At 37.9% G+C, this 25,409-nt stretch overlaps 14 protein-coding genes across 14 annotated transcripts; 3 read left to right on the forward strand and 11 right to left on the reverse strand.

Moving 5' to 3' along the window:
• Positions 1 to 189: 189 nt before the first annotated feature.
• TOT_030000785 (conserved hypothetical protein) lies at positions 190 to 4,809 on the reverse strand (the record flags this gene model as incomplete). The annotated part of the gene is given in 4 exon segments (XM_009693528.1): positions 190 to 257; positions 631 to 1,504; positions 2,030 to 4,663; positions 4,675 to 4,809. 4 exon segments carry the CDS (start codon positions 4,807 to 4,809, stop codon positions 190 to 192), a joined length of 3,711 nt encoding a protein of 1,236 aa, XP_009691823.1.
• Positions 4,810 to 4,895: 86 nt separating this feature from the next.
• TOT_030000786 (uncharacterized protein) lies at positions 4,896 to 7,642 on the reverse strand (the record flags this gene model as incomplete). Its single annotated transcript, XM_009693529.1, is given in 3 exon segments — positions 4,896 to 5,015; positions 5,257 to 7,619; positions 7,633 to 7,642. 3 exon segments carry the CDS (start codon positions 7,640 to 7,642, stop codon positions 4,896 to 4,898), a joined length of 2,493 nt encoding a protein of 830 aa, XP_009691824.1.
• A 1,417-nt stretch (positions 7,643 to 9,059) lies between these two features.
• On the forward strand, positions 9,060 to 9,446 carry TOT_030000949 (uncharacterized protein; the record flags this gene model as incomplete). Its single annotated transcript, XM_009693530.1, has 1 exon — positions 9,060 to 9,446. The coding sequence occupies one exon, from the start codon at positions 9,060 to 9,062 to the stop codon at positions 9,444 to 9,446; it is 387 nt and encodes a 128-aa protein (XP_009691825.1).
• Positions 9,443 to 10,200, reverse strand: TOT_030000788 (conserved hypothetical protein; the record flags this gene model as incomplete). Its single annotated transcript, XM_009693531.1, has 6 exons — positions 9,443 to 9,493; positions 9,534 to 9,712; positions 9,744 to 9,807; positions 9,838 to 9,882; positions 9,935 to 10,051; positions 10,111 to 10,200. The coding sequence occupies 6 exons, from the start codon at positions 10,198 to 10,200 to the stop codon at positions 9,443 to 9,445; spliced, it is 546 nt and encodes a 181-aa protein (XP_009691826.1).
• A 418-nt stretch (positions 10,201 to 10,618) lies between these two features.
• On the forward strand, positions 10,619 to 11,826 carry TOT_030000789 (conserved hypothetical protein; the record flags this gene model as incomplete). Its single annotated transcript, XM_009693532.1, has 3 exons — positions 10,619 to 10,712; positions 10,744 to 11,641; positions 11,724 to 11,826. The coding sequence occupies 3 exons, from the start codon at positions 10,619 to 10,621 to the stop codon at positions 11,824 to 11,826; spliced, it is 1,095 nt and encodes a 364-aa protein (XP_009691827.1).
• Positions 11,827 to 12,352: 526 nt separating this feature from the next.
• Positions 12,353 to 12,928, reverse strand: TOT_030000790 (conserved hypothetical protein; the record flags this gene model as incomplete). The annotated part of the gene is made up of 1 exon (XM_009693533.1): positions 12,353 to 12,928. One exon carries the CDS (start codon positions 12,926 to 12,928, stop codon positions 12,353 to 12,355), a length of 576 nt encoding a protein of 191 aa, XP_009691828.1.
• Positions 12,929 to 13,366: 438 nt separating this feature from the next.
• Positions 13,367 to 13,948, reverse strand: TOT_030000791 (conserved hypothetical protein; the record flags this gene model as incomplete). The annotated part of the gene is made up of 1 exon (XM_009693534.1): positions 13,367 to 13,948. The coding sequence occupies one exon, from the start codon at positions 13,946 to 13,948 to the stop codon at positions 13,367 to 13,369; it is 582 nt and encodes a 193-aa protein (XP_009691829.1).
• Positions 13,949 to 14,591: 643 nt separating this feature from the next.
• On the forward strand, positions 14,592 to 15,200 carry TOT_030000792 (uncharacterized protein; the record flags this gene model as incomplete). Its single annotated transcript, XM_009693535.1, has 1 exon — positions 14,592 to 15,200. One exon carries the CDS (start codon positions 14,592 to 14,594, stop codon positions 15,198 to 15,200), a length of 609 nt encoding a protein of 202 aa, XP_009691830.1.
• A 295-nt stretch (positions 15,201 to 15,495) lies between these two features.
• TOT_030000793 (conserved hypothetical protein) lies at positions 15,496 to 18,591 on the reverse strand (the record flags this gene model as incomplete). Its single annotated transcript, XM_009693536.1, has 12 exons — positions 15,496 to 15,555; positions 15,586 to 15,657; positions 15,784 to 15,877; positions 16,017 to 16,304; positions 16,376 to 16,482; positions 16,686 to 16,789; positions 16,928 to 17,057; positions 17,149 to 17,309; positions 17,567 to 17,752; positions 17,936 to 18,053; positions 18,205 to 18,289; positions 18,578 to 18,591. 12 exons carry the CDS (start codon positions 18,589 to 18,591, stop codon positions 15,496 to 15,498), a joined length of 1,419 nt encoding a protein of 472 aa, XP_009691831.1.
• Positions 18,592 to 18,670: 79 nt separating this feature from the next.
• Positions 18,671 to 19,570, reverse strand: TOT_030000950 (conserved hypothetical protein; the record flags this gene model as incomplete). The annotated part of the gene is made up of 2 exons (XM_009693537.1): positions 18,671 to 19,339; positions 19,379 to 19,570. The coding sequence occupies 2 exons, from the start codon at positions 19,568 to 19,570 to the stop codon at positions 18,671 to 18,673; spliced, it is 861 nt and encodes a 286-aa protein (XP_009691832.1).
• A 484-nt stretch (positions 19,571 to 20,054) lies between these two features.
• On the reverse strand, positions 20,055 to 20,861 carry TOT_030000795 (CCR4-NOT transcription complex subunit 3; the record flags this gene model as incomplete). Its single annotated transcript, XM_009693538.1, has 4 exons — positions 20,055 to 20,113; positions 20,187 to 20,340; positions 20,445 to 20,676; positions 20,794 to 20,861. The coding sequence occupies 4 exons, from the start codon at positions 20,859 to 20,861 to the stop codon at positions 20,055 to 20,057; spliced, it is 513 nt and encodes a 170-aa protein (XP_009691833.1).
• A 105-nt stretch (positions 20,862 to 20,966) lies between these two features.
• On the reverse strand, positions 20,967 to 21,344 carry TOT_030000796 (conserved hypothetical protein; the record flags this gene model as incomplete). The annotated part of the gene is made up of 3 exons (XM_009693539.1): positions 20,967 to 21,057; positions 21,174 to 21,259; positions 21,333 to 21,344. 3 exons carry the CDS (start codon positions 21,342 to 21,344, stop codon positions 20,967 to 20,969), a joined length of 189 nt encoding a protein of 62 aa, XP_009691834.1.
• Positions 21,345 to 21,650: 306 nt separating this feature from the next.
• TOT_030000797 (uncharacterized protein) lies at positions 21,651 to 22,108 on the reverse strand (the record flags this gene model as incomplete). The annotated part of the gene is made up of 3 exons (XM_009693540.1): positions 21,651 to 21,742; positions 21,783 to 21,945; positions 22,043 to 22,108. 3 exons carry the CDS (start codon positions 22,106 to 22,108, stop codon positions 21,651 to 21,653), a joined length of 321 nt encoding a protein of 106 aa, XP_009691835.1.
• A 405-nt stretch (positions 22,109 to 22,513) lies between these two features.
• TOT_030000798 (uncharacterized protein) lies at positions 22,514 to 25,336 on the reverse strand (the record flags this gene model as incomplete). Its single annotated transcript, XM_009693541.1, is given in 14 exon segments — positions 22,514 to 22,600; positions 22,634 to 22,689; positions 22,727 to 22,768; positions 22,802 to 22,889; positions 22,979 to 23,158; positions 23,246 to 23,341; positions 23,359 to 23,904; positions 23,935 to 24,057; positions 24,195 to 24,385; positions 24,417 to 24,557; positions 24,646 to 24,847; positions 24,881 to 24,929; positions 24,990 to 25,098; positions 25,210 to 25,336. 14 exon segments carry the CDS (start codon positions 25,334 to 25,336, stop codon positions 22,514 to 22,516), a joined length of 2,037 nt encoding a protein of 678 aa, XP_009691836.1.
• Between the last annotated feature and the right edge of the window lie 73 nt (positions 25,337 to 25,409).

The following is a 25,409-nucleotide window of genomic DNA, read 5'->3' on the forward strand; positions in this document are numbered from 1 at the left end:
TGAGTGAATAAACATATTAATAAATTAATGAATAACATGTAAAATATAGATTAAAACTAAATTAAGTTTTAAGTAAAAGGTTTAAAGGGGTATTAAATTATTTAAGGGGATTAAATAATTTAAAACAAGTTAAAATGAATTTAACATGGGAAATTGTTTAAACTAACAGAACAAAAATGAAAATATAGTTTAAACAAAAACAATAAAACAAAGGTAAGGCTCAAGTACAATTGAAAGCACAAAGGGGTTGCGATAAACTGAAAAAAAAGTGTATTAAAACAAAAACTTAAACCAAACCTTAAACAATATAGTACACTGAACGTGAGTGGAAAATATGTTACAACAAAACGTGTCAGTAATTTACGGAATAGTAAATCACAAATTGAGGTAGCCGTGGTTATTAAAACGGAATAGACGAGAAAGAAGTGTATAATAATAGGCCACCAAAATTAAGAGAAAAACAAATCAATAACAACAATAAAACATAATACAAACCCCGTTATATACTGCAACTATAGGTGAACGTCTGTTAAATCAATTAATAAAATACAATTGCCTTCAACAGACCACAGCATCAGGTGATACAAACATTTTATCCTATATTTGTCTGCTCCTACCTTTCAACAATACTAAAGTCTTGGTCAACAGGATATGCTTCAATCGGCTGCGCTCTTACATGACCATGAGATGTTCTAGGCTGCTGAGGCAGTTGCTCATTGTTGGAAGAGTCACCGTCAGTATCAACAACGACTAAATCGTCAAAAGTGCCGCTAAACATGTCCTCTTGTGGTGGCTCGTAGCCTTCGAATACGTTGGCAGGGTCTTCTTCTGGATAAGGAGGTTGCGACTCGACTCTCTGCGCCTTTACCTGGGCCTGTTGTTCTGGCACCGCAATCCTTCGGGACAGCCTCTGCTGTTGTTGCTGTTGAAACTGCTGGTGATACATAGCCTGTTGAGGGGCGGGTTGAGCGTATGCCATATGAACATCTTGTTGAACAGCCCCGGCAGCAGCAAGCTGCGCTATCCTATGTTCCTGTGCAGCGTTCATGCCGGCAACTTCTGCCTGAGCCTGCTTTCTTGATTTGCCTGCATTAGCTTTTTGAGCATATTGTTGAGAGTATTGAGCGTATTGTTGTGTGTATTGCTGAGCATAGTGTTTATGAGCTGCTTCCCTTTGTTGCAACTGTTGCACATATTGCTGTTTAGCGATCATTTGCTGCTGTTTCAGTGCCTTTGCAGCTAACTTCTGTGCTTTAATATCGGCATGATCAGCTCCGGGCGGCTGTTGATATGCTACTTCCGTTGGCTGTTGATATGCTACTTCTGGCGGATGTTGTGCTACTTCAGGTGGCTGTTGATGTGCAAGCTCAGCTGGCTGTTTTTGCCTCTGCCTTTTCTGTTGTTGTTCTAATTGTTGCTGAGCTCGTAACTGTTGTTTAAATGCTTGCATCTGCTCCATGTACTGACTTTGTCCTACTTGCTGTTGGGCCTGTTGATCTAGTTGCTGTTGAGCTTTTAACTGCTGCTGGTCCAAATGCTGCTGAGTCTGTAACTGCTGTTGATATGCTTGTTGTGGCTGTTGTTGTGCCTGTTGTTCGGCCAGTAGCTGATCCTGGTACTGCTGTTGTTCCAGTTTATCCGCGTGTAGCTGCTGATGTTCCGGTTGTTGTTGTATTTGTTCCTGATACAGTTGTTGAGCCTGTAGCTGTTGCTGATATTGCAACTGTTGTTGGTCAAGGTACTGCTGCTCTAATAAGTGTTGTTGTTCGGGTTGTTGTTGAGCATGAATCGGTTGTTGTTGTTGCTGTTGCAACTGTTGTTGTTGAAGCAGCTGCTGTTGCAACTGTTGTTGTTGAATCTGTTGTTGCTGGAGTTGTTGCTGTTGCAGCTGTTGTTGTTGAATCTGTTGTTGCTGTCGTAACTTCTGTTTTTGCTGTTTCTGCAGCAGTTGTTGTTGATATGATTGTTCCTGTAAATGTAAATATGGGTCAGTTGATGGCATTGGGGCAAGGCCCTCTATTTCGGATACAACGGCTTTCACTCCCTTTTTGGTCTGAATCAACCTGCTGTGTGCTTGCTGTAAATTGTAACTGTCACTTTCGGTGTCAAGAACCTGGAACTGACTGGTTTTAGGGGGCTTGGCCACTGGGACCCTGGCAACAGGAACATTGGCTGGTGTGGCGTGATGTTGGAATTGATCAGAATCCTGTGATACGACAACGGGAATGCCATTCTCGTCAAAGTACATTGTCGAGAGATCAATTGGTTGCGGGTGAGGGTCTGGAATCTCTTGCAGTTTAGGCTGCAGAGCTGCAGTCTGTCTGCCTAAGGCACCCCTGCCCCTAGGCATGACTGGATGCTTAGGTACTGCAGCAGCCTCGGTATGGAGGAACCGCATATCAGGAGTCGGATAGTGGGCAAACTCTTGCTCAACTGGTTGCACTCTTGGAGCCTGGGGCCTGCCCAGGACTTGTTGTTCTCCGAGTACGTGTTGCGGATGAACTGCTGGCGGTTGAACTCGTACGGAGGCTCTGGCTCTTGGCATAGGTGCCGCAACCGCCCCAGCATGTGCAGACGCCACGGGCACCCCAGGTTGTTTGGTAATTAATTCCACGTCTGTATGAACTTGCCCGTCTGCTGTGAAGGCTGGTTGCTGCGGCACTCCGTGAACCACGCTGATTGGCATGCCGTCAGGGCCGACTGGGTACTGGGCGTGTCTGTCTTTGACAACAGCTCGACCCGGCTTCCCAAGGGGAGCCTGGTGATATTGCTGAGGCTGTGCTTGTTCAACTTCTCCAGACGATTCATATACCTCGAAACCATGCACCTGGTCAAACTGCTGTTCAGGCCAGGCACCTGGCTGCTGCACGGCTCCTTTTGTGGGAGGTTGAGCTGCCGCTGGGACGCCCATCATCTGCTGCTGCTGCTGCTGCTGCGCAGCTGCCTTGGCTGTGGGTTTAGGCTGCTGTTCCATCTCAGTTTCAGTGTCAGACTCATACTGCAAAATCTTACTCAATGTCCACTGTTGTCCGTCGTAGTGATACTCCAATCCCTTGTCGTTGTCGCTGACCACGACATGGTGGTTAACTCTATCGAAGCTAACCGACTTTGTCTCACTGATATCGTGTTCTCCCATTTTCCACACTACAATCTTGTCACAGGTAACCTGAGTACATTTGACACCTTCTTTGAAGAAGTATATAATGTTACCGTTGTCTGCCATAGCGTCATATTTAGTTTCGTCAAACTTAGCTTGGTCCCAGTAGTCCCTGACGTCCAATACGAACTTGTTTGGATCAGCCTCATCGTCGTACATGGCACGCAGCTTTGTCTTATTGTTCTCATCTATTGTTATAATGAGATGTGTTGGATACCTTTCGTCTTTAGCCCTCCATACGGTCTTACCATTGTGTGTGGCCATGTATATAGCGTGACCTGGGTTTGGAGTGAACACGTGAGCTCCAGTCTCGGAATCATGCTCATATGAAACCTGCTTGCTGTTCCTGCAGTTAGTGATCTCGAGTTTAACCAAGACTGTATCAAATTCTTGCGTTTCAGCTGCAAGTTGAGACTGATCTGTGCCCTTGGCCCTGGTCGCTTCCTCAGACTCTGTGGGAGGCAAGTAGGCTGTGTGTGAAGTCCTTGCTCCTCTGGCGTCTTGAGAGTAATCGGCAGCGTCAAAATCTTGACCGAATGCTTCTACTGGCTGCGGACCCTTACGTTTACGTTGCTGAGGCTCGGGAATCTCCTGCTCAGTTCCTGACTGGTCGAGCGGAATGACGTCGGGGCCGCGTCCTCCGGCTCTGCGAACTCTCTGTTGGACCTGGGCCAGCTCCTGTACCTCTGGATAAACTGGATGAGCTGGGCCTGGTTGCACTGCAACTGGGTGTGCAGCAGCGGGGCGTGGCTTTGCCCTGGAGCCCTTCATTCCGTCAACCACCTCAAAGTCTGATGTATCAATTGGAATTTGCTTCTGCGGCTGCGTGACTTTGAGCGGCTGAGCCGCAACTGTATCTTCAGCCTCTGTCTCAGGGAGGTACATGTCCTCATGTGTAGTAGCAACTGGATGTTGAACTACCTTGACAGGTTTGGGCGCTTTTGCAGGTTTAGGCAACTCAGGTTGTATATGAAGTTCCTGCTGATGCTGTATGCCGGGAACCTGTTCATGATGTGGAACAACAGGAACCTGTTTATGATGTGGCGCAACAGGAACCTGGTGTTGAGGAGGCATAAAAGGAACCTGCTGTTGAGGAGGCATAACATGGACCTGCTGTTGAGGAGGCATAACATGGACCTGCTGTTGAAGAAACTGACCAGCATCAGTTCCTTGCATAACGTATTCCAGCTCTGGCTGAAATTCAGGCTTGGACTCCTCCTCGTCTTGGAAGCCGGGATATAAAACTCTGAACACCAATTCGTTACTATCTGTGCGTCCTAACAACACGCGGGATCCGTAATACTTGAAATCGGCGGAATTCCATATAACTCTTCCCCTTTTGGTGACCTTGTCGATCAGATAGGGTGTATAAGTAGTGAAAGTCTCACTCCTTTGCGATGGGTTACATTCGTAGTGACACTTGCTTGTACTGCGTTTGTCTTTTATCTCAATATCTATCAATTTGAAGGGTATATCCCAGGTTTCGCGCTGCTGGGCGCCGTAAGCCTGGTTTTGACCAGGATCGGCAGTTTGGACGAGATTCCATCCATTGTTGGACAGAATATATATAAGTAAAAATGTAAATAGATGCGATTTATACATACATTACGACACAGAGGTACTATGCTAGGGGCTCGATCCGAGCCTATCATGGGGGTACGATATTACACTTGTCTAATTCTTTATCAAAATATCTAATCTTATTTATTTTAACAGTATAAATCAAAGGTATAAACAATTAACTGTTAATATGTTTAACATTTGAGTTATCAATAAATACATCATTTAAAACTATTAAATCAACTTCACGAAAATGTGTAGAACTCGAGGTAAAAATGTATATATTTGAGCTGAAGTGCTATATATGTGATTAAATTAATACATCAAATATAAATCCCTTTATAAATTATGGATTTTTTAACCCGTTGGACGGTAAACCTTAAAAGTGTGTGAAAGGTTTTACTGTCAACTAGTCATTAAACCTTACATAGACCTTTATTTCCGTTTATATCGTTACCATCTCAACAATGAGATTATAACTACATTAACATCCGAAGTAGAATCTGATTATATCTGACACTTGATCTTATTCATCTGACTGACTCATCTGAGTTGAAACGTTTAGGGCTACCATCATCATCTAACGTGCCAAACCACTTGGGAACAGTGCCCTTTTCATATGAAATGTTAAGACCGGGGAAATTTATATTTATTAATGCTCCGTTCGTATAAGATACTTGTTTCGGGTATTGATTGGACTGGAAATCACCAAACTTCCAAACCTCAATTCCATCACACACGACGAATGTGCACTTGACACCTTCATTAAAATCACAGTCGTGTCTTCCTCTACCAATTTTTTTCCATTGATAACTGTTGGAGTCTAACTCCAGAGTCTTATTAGCATCATTGGGGTCATTAGCGTAGAATTTGATTTCAGCTGGGCATTCAGAAGAATCGTCAGCTGGATCTGGCGTAGGCGTTGAGACGGATGCATCGGCATTAATATGTGAGGGGATAGGAAAAAATGCTTGAGTTTGCCTAAAAGCAGAAGGTGCTTTTTCCGATTGAAAGGTTCTCCCAGTGGGCACATCCGGGTTTGGCACTATGACGTAGTCTGGGTCTGCTTCATCGTCGTCATCGCCTTCATCTGATCCTCCATAGAAGAATACTCTAACAGAGGGTGGATCCTCAGAATTGTTGACGACAATTTTACGTGAGTAAAGAGGTCCAGAGTTAGGCTGCGTCGGATCTGGTTGTGCTGTCCATACCGCTTGATTATTATTCCATGCCTTATCAATAATAAATAATGGTTTACATATAAATTTTTCAATTTTCTTTTTTTCGTTTTTCTTATAAATAACTTCGTCAGTCGAATGCTTTATATCCATAAGAAGCTCAAGCATATATAAAGTTAAATCCTTTTCTGTTGTTGTCTCGTTAACGTGATATATAATAGCCTTTTTATCATCAACAAGTTCAACCTTATTTGCAAACTCGTCTCTTTTAAGTGTGTGCCATAAGAGTGTTTTATAGTGTTTCACCATGTTGGCTAAAAATCCTTCCTTAGCGGTATATATGTGCTTGTTCCCTTGCTTAGAATAATCGAAAAATTTACTGTTAGTTAAATCGGTGGTTTTTAAAACCACAGGGTAGATGTTTTTAGCAGATGGACTTATGAGCCTCTGAACATGTGCTGACAACTCGTCATTACTTTTAGTTAGTGTATGTTTCTCGTGAGATAATTCCAAATTTTCGTTTGTTAGTTTCCGGTTAGCTTTTAAGAGTTTCTTATTGGCACTTTTACGCTTCTGATTCTCATTTGATATTCTCTGATTCTCGTTAGTTAATTCCTGTTTCTCTTTAGTAAGTTGAATGACTAACTCAAGCAATTCTTCCTTAGTTTTATCCTCAAGCTCGGTTCTCAAGTGGTCGTCAGGACGAGTTGGAGCCTCTGAATAAGATTGGACGGGCGTTACTTCCGATACGAGGTCATGCTCTGACGGTTCAGGTGAAGGTGGGGGAGGTGTTAAAGTTTGCGAGTCACTTTCAGTTAAAGATGGTCTGCGAGAGTCTTCTATTACTAAAACGGATTCAGGTGGTTGAGAAATAGATTCTGCTTGCTCGTCTAGTTCTTGATCGGAATCATCTGATACTGTATCCTGATCTTCTGGTATCAAGTCTAACTCATCCAACTCATCTAAATCTGATTCATCGGATATAACTGGCTCAGACTCTTCTTCAGTAGGTTGTGGTTCAACATCCTCCTCCACTTCTTCTCCCTCTTTAACCCATCTCCCATATTTTCTGTTAAATACATGGACACCGTCACTAAAGTTGATGGACAACTGTCTGGTGCCACAGTAACTCACAGAACGAGCACATCTATCACCTTTGGCTGCTTTCCATACGACCAAACCGTTTCCTCTAACCTCTGTGCATCGAGCACCTTTTTTAAAAGTAAAAATGCCTTCTGTATTGCTAATCCGTTTAAAATCATATTTGGCTTTATCATTGGGGTGCTTACTACCAAATGTGAAAAAATCAAGGTATAACTCACTCCCTAGATCCAAACACTTAACTTCACCAGTCCCCTTGTCCTCAATTTCGACGCGGTCCTTAATTCTCTTCAATCTAAGTTGTTTACCCTGATTCTCATTATCAGATTTCCAAACTAATTCGCCATGACATCGAATTTCAAGGCAGCGTGCGCCATCAGTGAACTCTATTTCGTGCTCTTCGGAATCATCTTGGTTACCCCTTAGAAAACATACGGTTTGCAACTCTGGGTTAACCTTGGAGGTATTTTCAGAGCTATTTTTGGAAAATAACCCTGTGCGATTACCAACGTTATCTAATGAATCGATTTCACCAGTACCATGTTGTGAACCAACGATCAAAGTACTAGAATCCGAAGGAAGATCAGAATTAAAAGATTCTGCTAGATTCTTGCGATAGATAACTAAAAGATTTACAATTATCCATATTAGTGTGTTAAATCCATGAAAAGTCATATAACCATGGAAGGATAAATTTTAAATCGGTGACGTGAGACTCAAATTTTATTATTACCTTAAAGTTACGTGAATAAAACTCATAAAAAGGCTAAATTCAGTGTATTTTAACCGTAAACAATATATTTTACATAAAAAATCGATACTAAATATTTTTAGGGCCCTTTGAGCTTGGCCAACCCAAATACGTGACTGGGGTCGAAAAAACAAAGTTCATTCAAATGATATATTTTATATTTAGTCAATCAGTGCATGTTTCCTGCTAGATTTTAATATATAGTTTCTAGGTAATAACCATGTGTATCCCCTATTTATTAAGTATAAATAACAACCCATCAGACAGTTGATGTATTTATTCAATAATTAACACACTCATACCTTAACCATTCAAATGCCGTAAGATAGAGGCCTGTGCGTACTTTGTTTATCACAGTGCCGGCATATGCGCTTCAGACTTTTACCAAAGCTCCAACAGTGATTTGAAGCAAATAAGCCGGCCAGCTCAAAAAGAGGCTGAACCGCCCTAGTTTAGTCTAAATGATAACTCTTTAACACTTTTATAATTGATATATTGGAGCGTTAAGTGTGTCTAGTAGTGAAATTGTGGAGTATATTTAATTTATTACATTCTTTAATTTTATTTTTCGTTCTTAAATGTCGGTGCCATGCCCAAGTGTGTAAGATTAATTTTTATCTAAATCACTCAATTTGGTCAATTTTTGATAAAATATTGGAGTTTTTACAGAAAACAAATTAAAACATACTATATTTGTGATTTTAATGTAGTAATAATTCAAGTTGAAAACGAAAACCATTTTATATTCTTTACCCGTTAAAATAAGGTGTTAGACAATTCTACACGTTTTTTCTGTTTATTCTATAATTTTTAAAAATTATCTTATTTATTAGTTGAATTGTTAATTCGAAATGTGTAACAGCTGGTTATGAAATGGCCCAAGGAATCTTGAGGCATATATATGTCTATATTTGTTTTTGATATCATTTATATTTAATTATTTATATCAATCATGTTAAATAACTATATTTTCAAAGTATTGTTTGTATTTTTACTTAAAATAAAATTTATTTTACCCATTGGATCGTTATAACTGTACTAAGATGAATTTTCATATAAATTTGCAACCTTCTAGGAACAACAGACCAATTTTACGTCTTGTTAACTTATAATTAAATGTATTTATCGTTTATCGCAATTGAATGAATTCTATTTTTAACTATAACATAAATTGTGTTATTAAGCCTTTAGCATTCAAATAGGACTACAAGATGAAAAACTCTAGGCATAAATCAGTTCACGGTGAGTTAAATAATATTTAAATTAAGTTTTAGGTGATATAAAGTACGAATGGGACCAATCGTACGAAGAATTGACGCTATACGTTCCCATCGACCGTAAGACTACAAAAAAAGATATAACCGTGGAATTTAAACCTAGAAATATGAGCATAGAAATAAATAAAAATGAAATAAAAACTGAGATAAAGGGGAGCCTGTACAGTACAATAAGCACTCTGGAGTCGTACTGGATAATAGAGGACGTCGAGTTGGAAATACACCTGGTAAAGGCACTAGAAGGGGAGGTTTGGGAGTGCGTGATGATGGGAGACGACCCAGTGACGTTTGATGGGAAGGAACTGGACAAGAAAAAAATGCTACTTGAAAGGTTCCAGAAGGAGCACCCGAGGTTCGACTTCAGCGAAGCAGAAATAAATGGAACGACACCAGACCCACGTACATATTTAAGAAAAAATTAACCCTCATTAATCTTTTTAAGTAAACTTAGTCGACGATTAAACAACTCCTAAAAAGTAAATAGAGAGTGTGTGTAAGTGTAGAAATACCTTAGCCCTGTTGTCCTGCTCCTCCTGCCTCTTTAGAGCATTCTCCACTAAATCAAGCTGAGTTTTTTGAAGTTTTTTTCTGCACTTGTCAAAAACGTCAAAAAAATCAGAACATTTGGAGTTCCTGTCCTGAGAGGAGTCCTTGAAGTTGTCCTGAAGACAACGAAAGTAATTAGATCCTAAAGGGTAAGATTCCAAGAAAAAAAGTACCTGGCAATCTACATTCATTGTCGTAGTCGCAAGATTGTCTAAAGATGTCCAAGTATTTGTCAGCCTGAGTGTTAATGATAAAAGCATTACAAACCTTCATTTCCCTGGCGTTTAAAGAAAGTTCGTCCTCCAATTCGGGCTAAAGTAAGTGTTAGAGAGCTTTTGATAAAAGGGGAGCTAAATAATGGTACCTTTCCCTTTACAATGTCATGCCAAAGCACCTGGTCAGTAACTGGCACATTTTTATTGTTTCCAGACAAACCAAGAAAGTTATTGTCATCCAATAACTTTTTAATGGATAGAGAACGCTATAAATTTTGTGTATATAGGTGTAAAAAAAATGGATGTGGAAATTTAAAAAAGTTACCTCAGCTTGTACTCGTCTGAATAAAAACCATTGTTTTAGTTGAGAATCGAGGTTAGCAACTTCAGATAATAAAGATTCTCTATCGACCATGTTTAAAAATTAATAATATACTGTAAATTTAAATGAAAAAAGGCAAAAAGTGGAATTATTGAGAAAACTGTATGGTTTATCCCCAGTAGTAACACATTTTACCAAATGTAGCTATATGGTTTTCTTTTTTGCTTATTTTTAAATATTTATGTATGGGATGTTACTTTGACTGTTATGTATAGTTTATATTTAATTTGACAGATTCTAATATTTAAAAATGTATATAAAAGTTAATAACTTTGATAAGAATTGGTATTTTCTTTAAAAAAATGGGCATATGTAATTAAATTTAGCTAATTTAAATATTGCTCTGATTTATTGTCGTAACTTGGTAAACATCTCTAATTAAGCATATTCATAAAATCTCGTTTTTGTAAAGAGAATTGTTAGTTGAAAGTAATGGAAAAAGGTTTTGGAAATGGGAAGTAAATCGTACAGATCGAGAAGCAGAGATCGCAAAAATAGAAAATATGAATATAGCAGCACACACGGAAGGCACCGCTCAATAGAGAGTAAGTGGAGCTGGCGTATAAATTGCTTTAGAAAAATATACGGAAAGAGAACGAGTATCATACCACAGAGATAGGTCAAGAGACAGGAAATATAGAGGGCACTCACCCAGTTACTCCAGAGAAAGGTCGTACGAAAGAAGAAGAGATCGCAGAAGTCACGATAGACACTCGGGGAAGCGAGATGGGAGAGAAGTGCGGCGTAGCGAAAGCCACAGAGAAGAAAGGAGGAGAGAAAACTCAAGTAGACACAAGCACCGCAGATATAAGAAGCACGGCAGAAGCCCGTCGCGCTCGACGAGAAAAAGGCACGGAAGGTCAAGAAGTGTGTCGCTGGGGCGCAGCGACGGTAGGAGGACGCCGTCAGAGCCCTCAGAAAAGTTAACAGTGCCAGTGCCTCCAGAAGGGACGGGGAGTGGCGCAACGGCAAGTGGCACGAGTAGGGACGGCACTAGGCCAGATAAGGGCTCAGAATCGGAGGCCACAAAGACAACACTAAAAGGCGACAGGACGCTGACCGTGATGAGAGACGGAAAAATAATATCAAGTACCGTGCAGACAACAGTTAGAAAGGAAGAAAGTAGCAGCACAGCCACTATCAGTGAAACCACGATCATCTCGGGAGTGAAGTTGGAGTCTGAGGCGATTCCCAGGAGTGGAGGGATCGGCTTCACGACCAAAACAAAAGTAGAAGGGGAATCCACCAAGGAGGCAGCAATGCAAGAAGGCTCGAGCAAGGAAAAGGGGGAAAAGGACGCCCCAGACGGCACGTGGAAGGGTTTCCCGCCCCCAAAGTACTACAAAAAGCTGACCAAGTACTACGACGCAGTGCCCAAGTTCGGAGCGCTAGCGCCGAACATGTACTTCCCGCTCGACGGAGCGAAGCTGCGCAGATACAAAGCGTACAAGTCGTACAACGACAAGCTGAGAAGGTAAGAAGATTAGGGAAGCCATTTGTGTTTATGAACACGTTAATCACTGGCGAGTGAATGGCAGAGGCTAATGGGCATTTAGGTACGATGAGTTAAAATTCTACAAGAGGCAGCTGATGAATCTGGTGCGGTCGGACTTTGACTACCTAAAGATGAAGCTGGAAGTAAGTTTAAACTTAAATTAAAATTTTTAGCTGCTTAAGTTGGACTTGACTGCGTCTAAATTGTGCTACACAGTGTAAATCAATATATTCAAATTAAAGAGTTTTTACAAACTATTTACATGGATGATGGTGTTGTATGTACATATATATGCTTATTTCTTGATCATGTGCATTATAAAGTGTATGTGTATCTTATATGTAAGTGGATGCTAATATACTGCCATATACGAGTACATGTATACATATGTGTATACATATTACATATATATGTGTATATATGTATATATATACAGCTATATGAGTGTATAGATGCATACTAATGTTTATAAACCTATAAGTGTATGTAGGACACATATACTATGATATATACTATGTATGTAGTAGAATGATAACATGGATACATAAAGTTGAGTAAATATATATGTATACAAGTATACAATACAGATGTAGCAAATATGAATAATATTAGATTAATTTTATGGTTTCTTGAACAATAATGTGTTGATGTTATGTGCGATAATGTACAAATTAAAAGTAAATCGATAAGCTAGTCGATAATAAAACAGCAGCTGGTAATCCTGCGTGAATTAGGATTGCCCTCGCTTTTGATAATTATATCGAGTTTTTCATCGGAACCGAAAAAACGTTTAGGGTCACTATAACGAGTGCCTAAAGCCGCTTTGAGATTTGGACCCATTTTCAATGGCGGAGCATAAATGTGACAGCAAAATTCATCACCCTTGCCATGCTTTATAAAGGGCATTTCGAAATCAGAATGAAATAAAAACCTAGCCTTGCCAGTGATGCTAGGCCTGACCTTGGCGTTTAAGCCATATAAAATACCCTTGTTAGGTCTAGGCATCGTTTTGTCGGCATGTAAATCATACCCAGTGAGCACAGCAGTGTAGTGCCTAGAAAGACCATACATGGTAATGTAAGGAGACCTAGAGTGATGACTTGAAATAACTGAGCATTTGGGAGGGTTTAAACCCAGAGATGTGTAACTTCTGAGTTTCCAATTTGAACTTAGCAGGGAAAGCAAATTATAAGAACCATTGCGATAAGCACACTGAACATGGTTTAGGTAAAGTAAAAAGTTTACCAAAAGTAAAGAAAACCTCATTATGTATATAAATGTATACACACACAAGTTACAGAGTAATAAAATGTTAAAATAAAATAATATTAGTGTATACTGCTGTAGTAAATATAATATTTAATAAGTTAGAAAATATAGCCTAAGTTAAATTAATAGATCAAGGAAATAAAAAAGAAAGGATGGAAAAAAATATTTTATTTTTAGATGTGTAGGAAAATCAGGTTTAGGTGAGAGTGATAAAGCCTACAATAGCTTTATCCAAAGGATTGAGTCTCACAATGACCATATTTAAAGTTTATAGAGTGACTTAATATTAATTAGTATTAGAAAAAGCGATATTAAAATGTGGGACATTTAGCAGCAAAAATAAAAGTGTGTTAAATTATACTTAAAACAAATAAAACATCAAAGTTAGATAAAACGTATCAAGTGAATTTTTACCAAATAATGGAATAAAGGTAACTATCCGTGCGTTAAGAAGCAACAGCTTGCGATTTTCCTAGAATGAGGGTTGCCTTCACGTCTTATGACCAAGTCCAGCTTTTCGTCAGAATTAAAGTTTCTATTGGGGTCGTCAACGCTGGAACCGAGAGCTTTCCTGACAGAGGGTCCTATTTTTAATGGTGGAGAGTATATATGGGAGCAAAACTCAACACTTTGCCCCTTGACAGGCTTTGGAACAGCAAAGTCTGAGTAGAACAGGAAACTGACTTTGCCGTTGTACGATGGCTTTACTCTAGAATTCCAGCCATACAAATAGCCCTTATTTGACCTTGGCTTCGTTCTGTCCTGGTCGAGTCCATACCCTGTTAATACAGCAGTGAAATCCCTAGTTAGCCCATAGACTGTGACGCCAATAGGCCTGTTATACGGATAGCGTTTATGCACCTCACACATTGGAGTAACTAAGGTGATGCCCCTATCTTTAAAAGACCAATTCGGCCTCAAGAGTGAAAGCAGCATAGTATATTTATGATTTGGATCACTGTATGATTTCACAAACTTCAATACAAAGAGTAAATTAAACATTAAAATGAGCTTCATTTTACAAAATCAATTTATACATTTATGTGTTTGTGTATTCGTTTTCATTCATACATGAATTTTACTAGCTTATAAAACTAAAACTGGAAATTTATTGATTAAATTTAAGAATAAATTACAGATGAATCATAAGTTACAGGATAAGGGGAAAAATGTACGAAAACGATAACTTTCTTAATAATATGACTAGGGTTAACATAAATATGGTATTAAACATATAATTAAGTAGATTTGTAAGCAATTAATAACATTTGGTGGGAGCAGCAGGTGTAAAGACGTATGTGTCAAATATAACTCCATAAACAAATGGTATTTTAATTCATATTAATCACTCTAAATTCAAACTAATTGATATTCGATTTAAATTATATGTTTTATATCAAAATGATACCAGTTGTAGTCTATTTTTAACACTTAACCCAACTATGGAATCCTCACACCGATTGTTATAAAATGGTGTAAACCAGTTAGTTTTAACTCTAACTGGTAAGTAATATGAAGGAATAATCTTTTTCTATAATATTTTCGGTTATAAAGTCATTTGATTGAAAAATAAGACCATTTAGCGATTTTTACAATTTCTTGGCAAAATCTACTTAGTAATAGGATATATTTCTTATAAGCCGGAATTAAAATCAATAAAATGGTTAAATTACCCGATTGGTGCCACCAATACTTCAAATTCCGTTCTTACTCGGAACTGGACTTGTTCAGTTTGTCTAAGCACACGCAGGGCAAGTTCGGCCACCTTTTCAACGATCTTTTGATGGCTGACCCTTCTTTCAAGAAGAGAATGTTCGTAAACACCTCCACTGAGTTACTGAACAACGGTGCGGCTCCCGAGGACGAGGAATACACGAAGATGCCGCGAGAGGAGATTCTGAAGATGTTGTCGAAGGACGAGTGCAGAAAGGGAAAGGTGCACCTGATGACCGTCGTAGATGTCGGAAACAACGCCTGCGGACACGCGGGAATATGGCACGGGGGCGTGATAAGTGCAATATTTGACAACCTGTTCGGCCTTATGGGCAACATAGTGCTGCCGCTGGCAGCTACTAAGTCTCTGACTGTAAACTTTAAGGCTCCAGTTACTGTGGGATCCACAGTGATAGCTTTGACGGAGCACGACCCAGAGGCTACTCCGACAACTGACAGATTCACCGTAACTGGCTCGATGTACGACCAGTCTGGAAAACTGGTGGCCACCGGTTCATCTGAGTTGGTTGACGTGTCCAAGAGGTGGTCCAAATAATATTGTATCATAAAAAAGTACCCAATTGCACACATATGTACATTTATATTAACTTGTATATATTCTGTTACACTTTTATATCTTTATATGTACATACATATACTACTATACACATACATACATGTTAGTATGTAAAATAGTATAGGTAGATGATAGTATGTATAATAGTATAGTTAGATGATAGTATGTATAATAGTATAGTTAGATGATAGTATGTATAATAGTATAGTTAGATGATAGTATGTATAATAGTATAGGTAGATGAGTATGTAAGTGTATTTAATGTGCGATCATATTAGTAGTTATATTCACTGTTAAAAGAGCCATAGTCGTCTCTAAAGTTTCTCTTACGCTCCTATAAGTTGTAATATCATTATTAACTAACATCTCGAGTAAGTTGGCGCCTTTTCCTCTTGAGAGGTTTTCCAAATTCACCAAGATCATGTTCGGGTATTTTCTAAATCAGTATAAATAAGTTAGTTTACTAATAATATTTATAATAAATGAATATATACATAAATATATATCAATTTGATGAAAAAATGAATGGTTAATATAGTAATAAATTATAAAAGATGAGTACCTGGGATTTTCGAATGGCATCGCCAAACTCTGAGCCATAACTTCTATTGGCCCAAATGGGTTTATATTCTGCCTCAAGGGCAGGGAAATTCTTTCTGGAAATTAATGAGAATGGCAATTCAATGACAACAATGGCACTTGCTATACTGCTATTGGGACATATAGCCGTTTGAAGAACATCCTCTAACTCAACTACGTACTTAAGTAGCTGCTTATATGCGCTATTAGTGATACCTGTGCTTTCTCAGTGCATACTGCTTATACTCGTTGTGGGTGGCCATGTGAGTCTTGGTGTGTGAGCGTCCCTCTCTGCGCTCCTCAGTGACGAGGGTGTGGTAGAGTTCAGCCATTTCCTCAATGGTGGTGAACTTTCTGAACTTTTTGCTCATCGGCCTGTAGTTAACGAGGTTTAGCGCAACAGTCTTTTCAGGTCCCATGTAGTCGCTGGTGGGATCCAGAGGACCATTACGAAACCTGGTGATGTAATGCTCAATGGTCTCAGGATCAGTCCTCCAGTTTTTCCTGCGTGTTATCAGTGATATCGACTAACAAGAAGCTACATAGCTAGTTGGCATTAATAGGTAGTGGCTTACGCCTGCTCCTGTAGGATCCTCCTGGCTCTTATCAGTCCAACGTCGATTATCAGTCTAAGCATTTCACTGTCCTCATCGCTAGTCTCAGAAATTCCGAACAGAGCAAACTGAAATAAACAATTATATTGTTGTAACAACTATGAATTATTCATACTATCAGCAGATGGAACTAATTTCAACATTAACACTAATGTAATAGCTGTGATATTAGTAGTTGTAGTGGCCAATACTTTTAATGCCTGATAGTATTAACAATGACATCACTAATGATAGCAGTAGTAGTAATACTAAAACACCATGAATAGAGCACCTTGATGTTTTTAATCTCCTCCAGCAACTTCTGGTCACGTGTTTTCCTATATCTTCTTTCCAGCCTATTCCATTCCTTAAGCAGCTTCTTCTGACGAATCAGGGCTACACAATAGTCATTAAGTACTTACGAATCCATACAAATTGATATAACTTCCTTTTATTCAAATGTGTATTATTTTTACTAGTTATGGTATTTATTTTAAATTAAAGTTCGTAAACTAAGCAGTAATACAATACTACCTTGTTCATTGGTCAGTGCATCGGCGTGATCTTGCAGGAATCCACCAAGACAGTTAAGGGCTGCAAATCTTAAGTCAGGGTGCGGCGATGGAATAAGTGTTGTCGGAGGTCTTCTGTGCAAGGGGAGGGGCTAATCATGCATTAGATGAATCAAATAAAGCAGACACTAACTATCAATGGCAGCTATTACGTATTAGGAATAATTGTTGTAAAAATGATACCTCAATGACTTCAAATCTCGTTATCCACCGATATGGAAGCTCAGTTGGGTTGTCAATTTCCACAAAGGACCTGAACGCTCCTCGCAAATAGCACGTTTTGGCGACCTGCGGCTGATGCCAGCTTCCCCATTGCTTCCTTTCAAAGTCAAAATCACTTTCACCTACACAATCGTTTATTTAGGGATCTTAAGCAGTTACCTGACTACAACCACAAGATGCATACCTACGTAGTTTTCATTTAACACTAACTATAGAAATTGGCGATAACTATGTAAGGCTAAAATTGCACTGTTATAGTGCTAATGTGTGGCTACAGTTGTTCCATTTAGCCAGAATAGCCATTGATGCAAATACCGATAATATCTAATTACCATTTAACTGAATCATTCCAATAAATGTAAGCCTAACTAGTACCCACAGTGCTCAAAATCCTGACTGGCTATTGGAGTAATATCGTACGAAATTGAGCCTGGTGAAACCCTCTTCCTGAATCTGACTCCATGGTCCAAGTAGTATGGCAGGTATTCAGTTCTCATTCTGTCCTTGCCACCTTTCAAAGCGAGACCCTTGCCCTCGTAGTTTTGTGGTCCACCCTCAATAACGCCTATTCATTATCATAAGCAATTATAAACTAGTTACTATGCACATTTATACGTTGTAATAAAGGATCATAAAAGTTGTAATAATCGATTATAATAGGGCCTATAATCCATTATGTTCTTAGTGAGCATCTATCCATAGTTACAATACACATTAATACGCTAATACTCAATATTCAACTTTGAACCTGCTGGCTGATTTGGGTCGTTATAGTGATCTAAATAGCCCCAATCGTTCTTTAAAAACTTATAACAGTGCGATTCCCCCTTTTTGTAAGAGTCCACTATTGAAACCTCGTAGTCCCACTACTTAATTAATTCAGCTAAATTGGTTACCGGACTATGTCGCAGAGGGTCAGTTTTGTGGCGCGTCATTTCAAATTCAATCCACGAGCCAGGAGGAGGCGCATTGTGCCTGCCAAATAAGTGAATTATCAACTAAAATTCACGAGTTTACCTGACGAATCTTCTCGGAGACTGTTGCGATACTTCTCTGATGCTCCGATTTAAAAACAAATAAGTGCCTAAAGTTACCACTATCACTAATATTTATGTGATTTTAAGAATATGTGTTACCAATTTAAAATACGTGTAAATAACTGTATTAATATATATTTGTTGAATCATACACACCAGAATAAAATAGACAGAATAATTGAGGAATAGTACATACCATTTACTAAAACCAAAGGAATCCTCGAAGAATCCACAAAATATTTAAAATTAAGTAAACATATTATACAAAAACCAATCATACAAAAATAATTATGGCATTTGCACATCAAAAATCAATACGTCAATAAATAAAATAAATAAAAATAAAAAGGGACCAAAAGGGTGACATAGATGTAAAAAAATTTAAAAATCAAATTAAACCATCTAGAGAGTGAAAATATCTGACAAACCGAGTGGCTACTTAAATATTATGTGGGAGGGTGTGCGCTCTGAAATAATGACCCATACTTTTCGCACAATTTACTAAAATCGACTCGATTTACACCATTTATCAGTTTGGAATTGTAATCTAACGAATATGGTAAGATGCCTACCAACTCGTTCTCCTTCAACACTACTTCTCTGCACGTGCCGAGCTCACTCAAGGAGCCGCCCACACCAACGGCAGCATCGCGGGTTTCTGGCTTCTTTGAGTTGGAAAAGAGGACGAGTCTTACCTTTGGAGGGGGACTGAGGCCGAAGGGCTTAAGTAAATAGAGGCTTCCCCCGTAGGAGTTCAGAGTTTGCAGGAACTCGTGCCACACATCGTAGTACTTCTTTCTGTCATGCTGAAACTTGCTTTGCATGTACTCGCACACATTGGTACTCAAAATGTACTTTCCATCGTTGTTATCGTAGTGGTAGCTGAGAATCTCCTTGCCAGGGCGAATGTACCCCAAGATTCCGTCCATACAGCCAGGACGCCTGTTAGAGTATTGCAAGTAGAGACTTCCGTTGTGTTCCAGCGAATAAATAAGGTAGACGCCGGCACCCAGGTTAAGTTTGTCGTAAGAGTCGCTGATCCTGGGAACGCTTCCAACTATATCCGCTACCGGTGGTGGTGGCAGGGCTGCCACAGCGCCACTAATATCGATTTTCTGAATGGGCTTCTTCTTCATTTTAACATGTTTCCTTACCGATAAGCTCTTTTTATCCTCTTCCACCGCTGGAATCTCAGCTTTTGGGCCCTCTTTAACCTCCTCATGGTGTGTCGCCGATGGTATTAGGCGCGCGTTCACCAGGATGTTCTCAATCATTAAATCTGTTTCTCCTTCTTCCTTTTCAGGCTTGTCGCAGCAGCTACAGAAGATTTTATTAAAAAACGCCATCTATTTCATGTTTATTCAATGATCGAACTACACACGATCTAGTACACATTTGCATTCAGGTGCAAATCACTATATCACTTGGAAGGTAGCTATTCATGAGTTACTTGTCTCAGACGAGTATAGTATTTCATCCAAATTCCATTTATTCTATTAATCAGGTATTATTATATCAACACTACGTATCACACTGTGTTTCCGTTACCAAATTAAGGTCCCAAAGCCAATTTTTAGTAACTTAACACACATGTGTACAATTATCCCGAACAAATTCCGTATGTCAACATTAATAATACCATGTCCATTAGTTTATAAAATAAGTGACTATTAATTCATCTCCCATGGTTTTTGGGGGTGCCCAAGATTACTTTTTAGGAATCCATAAGAACCCAAAATAGCTACTTAAAACTCATCTTCCATGGAGAAATAGCACAACAGACACCTCTTAATAAACAATAACTAACACTTATCACATAAAATGGATAAATTACACCAATAGCTGATTGTAAAAGAATGTAAAATCCGACTTAACGGACTTCTTCCACTCTACACATCATTTGAGTTACTTTGCACAGCAATTAAAGTCATTAATGCTATAATACTCTATATGTGAACCAACCTTCAGGGTCGAAGTAGATATACGTTCCCTTTTCAAAGGTTTCTGTTACCTTCACTGGCTCCTCGTGCCTCTTAAACCAAGTCGCGTGCTTCTTATGATACCTCCATGACAATCTCATGAGCTCACGACCAGCCATTTGTTGTTGAAAAGTATTCTACGTTAGTCCGTTAGTCAACTAACATCGACTTATGTGCGTAAATAAAGTTACAAATAGTTAAATGTAGCGCCTAATAATTTGCAGGTAAATAAGCAACTCACTGGAAAATAGTAAAAAATAAAGAACAGGGTGTCCTCTGAAAGCCTGAGGTAGAATGCTGGTGTGCCATACTGTGGAAGTGGATTCTGAGGATAATAGAAGGGTGAATTCCACTGATTCATCGGATGATACGTCATTCTGGGTTCAATTGCACACTTTATCGAACCAGACTGCAGCAAACCCTTCATTCTAACCATCCCTGCAAAATACATTGTGATTTTCCTTACAGTTAAACTTAACGTTAGCTAATGAGCGTTAAAATTTAAAGATAATAGTCATTTGCAAATAAATAAAAACACATACTTGCTTCCATGTTAGCCGCTTTAAGTGCGAGCCTCTGATCTACATTACATCGAATGAGTTAAACGTTTAGTACCTGTAGTCTGTTTAATCTTATCCTGAAACTTTTTTCTAGTCATTTCGACCAATTACTATCAACTGTTTAACGTATTGATGATATAATAGAGTGTGTAAATCCTCAACTATTGCTCAATAAAGCTATTAAAACAAGTGAAACATTCAATTCAGTTATATTTCTCCTTCCTAATAAATTTATAATGGCAACCAAACTCACTCGTTTCCCATAGACATTTGAGTATAAAGAACAGGGTCATTCTATAACATATTGATCTACACATTTACCGTACCTTAATTGAGGTAAAGAAGAGATATAAAATAAAAATCAGAGCTACCAAAAATGCTAAACAGACTCTAAAATCAGGTGATATTACTGCAACAAATACCCAGTTGTAATGTGATATTTAATAACATCTGGCGGATGTGATAAGTTATCCTTGATGACTTTATTAATTTCCTTCTAAATAATAATCATAAACTGATAAATCTGTGGGCCAAATAGGTAATTAATTAAACAATTGAGTGTAACAAACTTCGGAAGGCATTTTAGCAAATATTGACTAACATATAATAACAATCCTCCTCGATTGTATTTAATAATTGATAATAATTAATCTCTAGTGGTGACTACTATACTAAAATTATCGATAAGCGAAATTATTGTGTGGTCAACAGCGGTATTCACACAAAGCATAAATATCCCATATTTTGGGCAAAAACACCAATATTTTCGAACATAATGCAAGAAATGAACATATAGAGGCCTAAAACCCGCGTATAACAAACATACAAGGGGTTTTTGTGCTACATAACAAGCAAACAGAACTATTAACACATTAATATCAATAATTCTAGCACTTGGCAACGACGATGTTAATTTTTGGAATGTGCTTTTTGATAGTGTCGGAGTTGTAGTAAGAAGTCTCAATCTTCTTAATAACACCTGAACAAATATTAAAAGTGAGGTAGGGGTGTAAACTTACCGACTTTGCGGTTAGATAAGTGCATAGCGGTCTCGATGGCGACCTTGATAGCAGTACCTAACCCAGTAACAAAAATTTCGTCGTAGGAAAGCTGATCGCTGGATCCGTTTAGTAGTTTTATGCCGACGTTCGCATAAAAGTGTGAATTCTTTGATAAAGATACCTAAAAATAAGTCATAAGGGTAAATATGGTAAAAAAATTGAATACAAATTCATATTCCGTAAAATAATATGAAACACTCCAGCTAACTAAGTCCTACAATCAGTGAGTTTGGTGGCCTTGTATCTTTGGGTTTAGCATCCTCGACTTGAGTTTCGTCAGCCATTATTAATAAAACTGAAGCAATTAATAAATTCGAATTAGTGACTGTGAATCCAAATTAAAGTTGTATAGTATGTATACAATAGAGTGATGGATAGGTCGAACCGCTAAAGCGTGTGGGGAGTCGTTAAACGCAAAAAGCCACTAGAAAATGTTAGGGTGTTACTCCATTTGAACCCATAATCTAAGTTGTTTATAAATCATGCTTTTTACGCATAAATACCATTTCCATTTGGTTTTGATCGGCCCTGTAAAAGGCCAATCGAGATTCCACGTCCCTCAGAAGCTAAAAATCCCTAAAGTTAGTTCAAATACCTTGTACAACATTTCCCGTTTATACACAGGGTCGTTCAAAAGCACCTTCTCCTCGTATACAACGTCGTTTTCTGGAGAATTGTGAGACCTTAAATTACACATTACCCGGATTCTTTTTTCCACTCACTCCCGGTTTAATCTTCATCATTTTCTTGTACAGACGCTCATAATCGACGAGCGGCTGAAATAACCTCAGTTAAAGGCAAAATCAAACCGTGGGCGAAATTATAACAACGGGCGTTTTGAGCTCCAGTTTTTGCTGGTTTTCTCCTGTAGTTGCCATTTATACTCAAATGTGTTATCATACCTGTGTTTAGGTTCAATTTTCCGGCTTCATCCTGGGGGTACTCTGGAAATTAACTGTTGAGATTAGTATTTATACCTATATTGAGATGTATGTGCGATGAGTCCTGTTCTGGTCCATTGTCGTCACAAATAATTAAGTTTACACACACACAAATATATATTAACTCCCTAATTAACATTTATGATACATTTAATGCAATATTAGATGAGGTACAGGGTTCAGTTAGATGTGGTGGTGTGTTGTTAATTCTACCAGATATTTAGCCTTCTCATCATCGTCACCCAATCTGTTCCATTCGTAGTAGCACACTGGGATTAAATTATACTTCAATTTGGAAATAATGTACATTTTAATGAGTACTGGCGTCCTAGGGACGCTACAAGGAGGAATCCCATGGAAACTAGGTCCGACTGCAAGTCCATTACGGGGCATCTCAGGTGTGTTAGGCTGACTACGTTTTTTATTTGATCCACTTCCTTTCCGCTTTGTGTGTCTGCAAGTGTTTTCTCCGTTGTTAACTTCCAGCTGTATAAGGTCATTTGGATAAATTGGAAAGAATACACTCTGTGTATCCTCAACCAACATCACTTTTATCCTTTCATAAATAACTGTTTCCTGCAATTATTGTTAACATTAGTTATGTGCTTACTGGTGAAGAACGGATGAATATCTAATGGATGGAACTGTACCTTTATTTCTTTGCACAAAAGCCTTTCGAACTCTTTAACTAGTATATGAGGCACATCATTTTCAAGTGGAACTACATCCAAAAGTGTATTCAGCAGTGACTTTTCATCGGTTATTCCGCTAAGTTTGCCCTCAATTTTGTTTATTAACAACGACATATTGTGGTTATTTACCAACCAATGTTCGTTACTATAACCAGTAACATTACCATTTGTGAAGAACATTATGAAGGATATTATACTGGCCTGTACGCACAGTAACATCTTTTCAAATTCGCTACTACAGCCATGATTCAAGTCATACATTTGTTCCTCCAATAACCAAGTTACTGGCAACTTTAATAAGCAAGCATCAGCCAATAGCACTGACAAATCACTTTTTCCTAGTTTTATAGCATCTCTCATTACTATATTAAACAGCTGCCGACTAATTTCATTAAAAGGCCCTCTTGATATGTAGTTTAACAGCTTAATATTGTCTTCTGTACTTCTCTAAACCAATAAATCAATTTGGTTAATTACCTTTATTTCTTTACATTTGTCCAGTATCGACTCCTGTTTAGATGGATATAACGAAAATAAATCTAGCATTTCCATCGATAAATTAGGCTGTAATGACTTGAAATCAATAAGGTTAATCAAGTTCTATATTAATAAATGTCTTACTAATCAACATTTTTAGTAATTAATTCATGTATTAAACTACTAAATGTAAAATGATGTAACTCCCAGCGACTAGCGGGTCATCGTTATACACTTATACAATGAATATCAATACACACCTCTGGTACTTGTACACCCATACTGTGTAAATTTAAACACAAACTAGGTAAATCCATCCCGTTTAACTCAACCAAATGTGGATTATCAGTGCGATTTAAATTCCTTTCAAATATGGAAACGACTTTATCGTTAGTGAATGATGACTTACTAAAAATGAATGACAATATTCCAAGGTCATTAAGGGTCAAACCTAAATACTTATAATGGATTTAGTCACCTACAGCTATTGTCTTTGTGGTACATATCACACAGTTTACTTAGTAAGTCAGAGTCATGATGTCCAAGCAAAGTACAACTGATAGATACGCTCTTCAATTCATCAAGAGTAAAATTGTTTTTCAATACCAATTGTACCAGTGTGTCTATACATGTGTTTTTTTTACATATGATGTATGTAAGTATGATATATGTTCCTTTTAACTGAAATACGATAAAAAATAGTAGTGGTACCAGTTAATGGTTTATCGTATATTCCGACCCTTGAAAATGAATTCAGCAGTTTAACAATATCATTGTGAGTGGCTTCAGCTAATCTTAGTTTAAAAAGAACTGCAACTTTAGAAAATAATTTACAAAAATCAATGTGCAAGTTATTAAAATTTGATATGATTTGTGTAATTTGCGATAATTGAGCACAGTTATAGGAGTCACACTAAAGTAAAAATATCAAATGTTTAAAACATACGAATTCGAACAGCTTATCGATAACAAAATTAAAAAATGTTAAATCCTTGCTACGTAGTTCATAGTCCAAGTGGAAATAAAAATTGTTCAACCCCTCAATAATTCGTAACAAATCCTTATAATCGAAAGAATTTATTGAATTTATACTCAATTCCTTAAAATTATCCCATATTTTAATGTCACTATTTGCACATTTGGAAACATCAATAGCAATTTTGCCTAAAATTATAAAATAAGTGAAGATTCTACGAATAAATTTTTAAATATATAAAATTTCATAATAAATATGAAATAAAAAATATAAAATTGAGTTAGGAAATATAAATTTACCAATCTGTTTGGGTGTAAAATTTTTAATTAAATCCAGCCCATTTTTACCATGATTATAAGTTGTAATATATCTTATATTATTTCTTAGACAATAATTAAACAAAATATTAATTTTATACCTATTCATAAATAATAATAAATGATAAGTAAATGTGGTGAATAAAAACGTCAATTATTAAATAAAATGTATACATATGTTA

The sequence above is a fragment of the Theileria orientalis genome, chromosome 3 (genome assembly GCF_000740895.1).
Source record: "Theileria orientalis strain Shintoku DNA, chromosome 3, complete genome".
Taxonomy (NCBI): domain Eukaryota; phylum Apicomplexa; class Aconoidasida; order Piroplasmida; family Theileriidae; genus Theileria; species Theileria orientalis.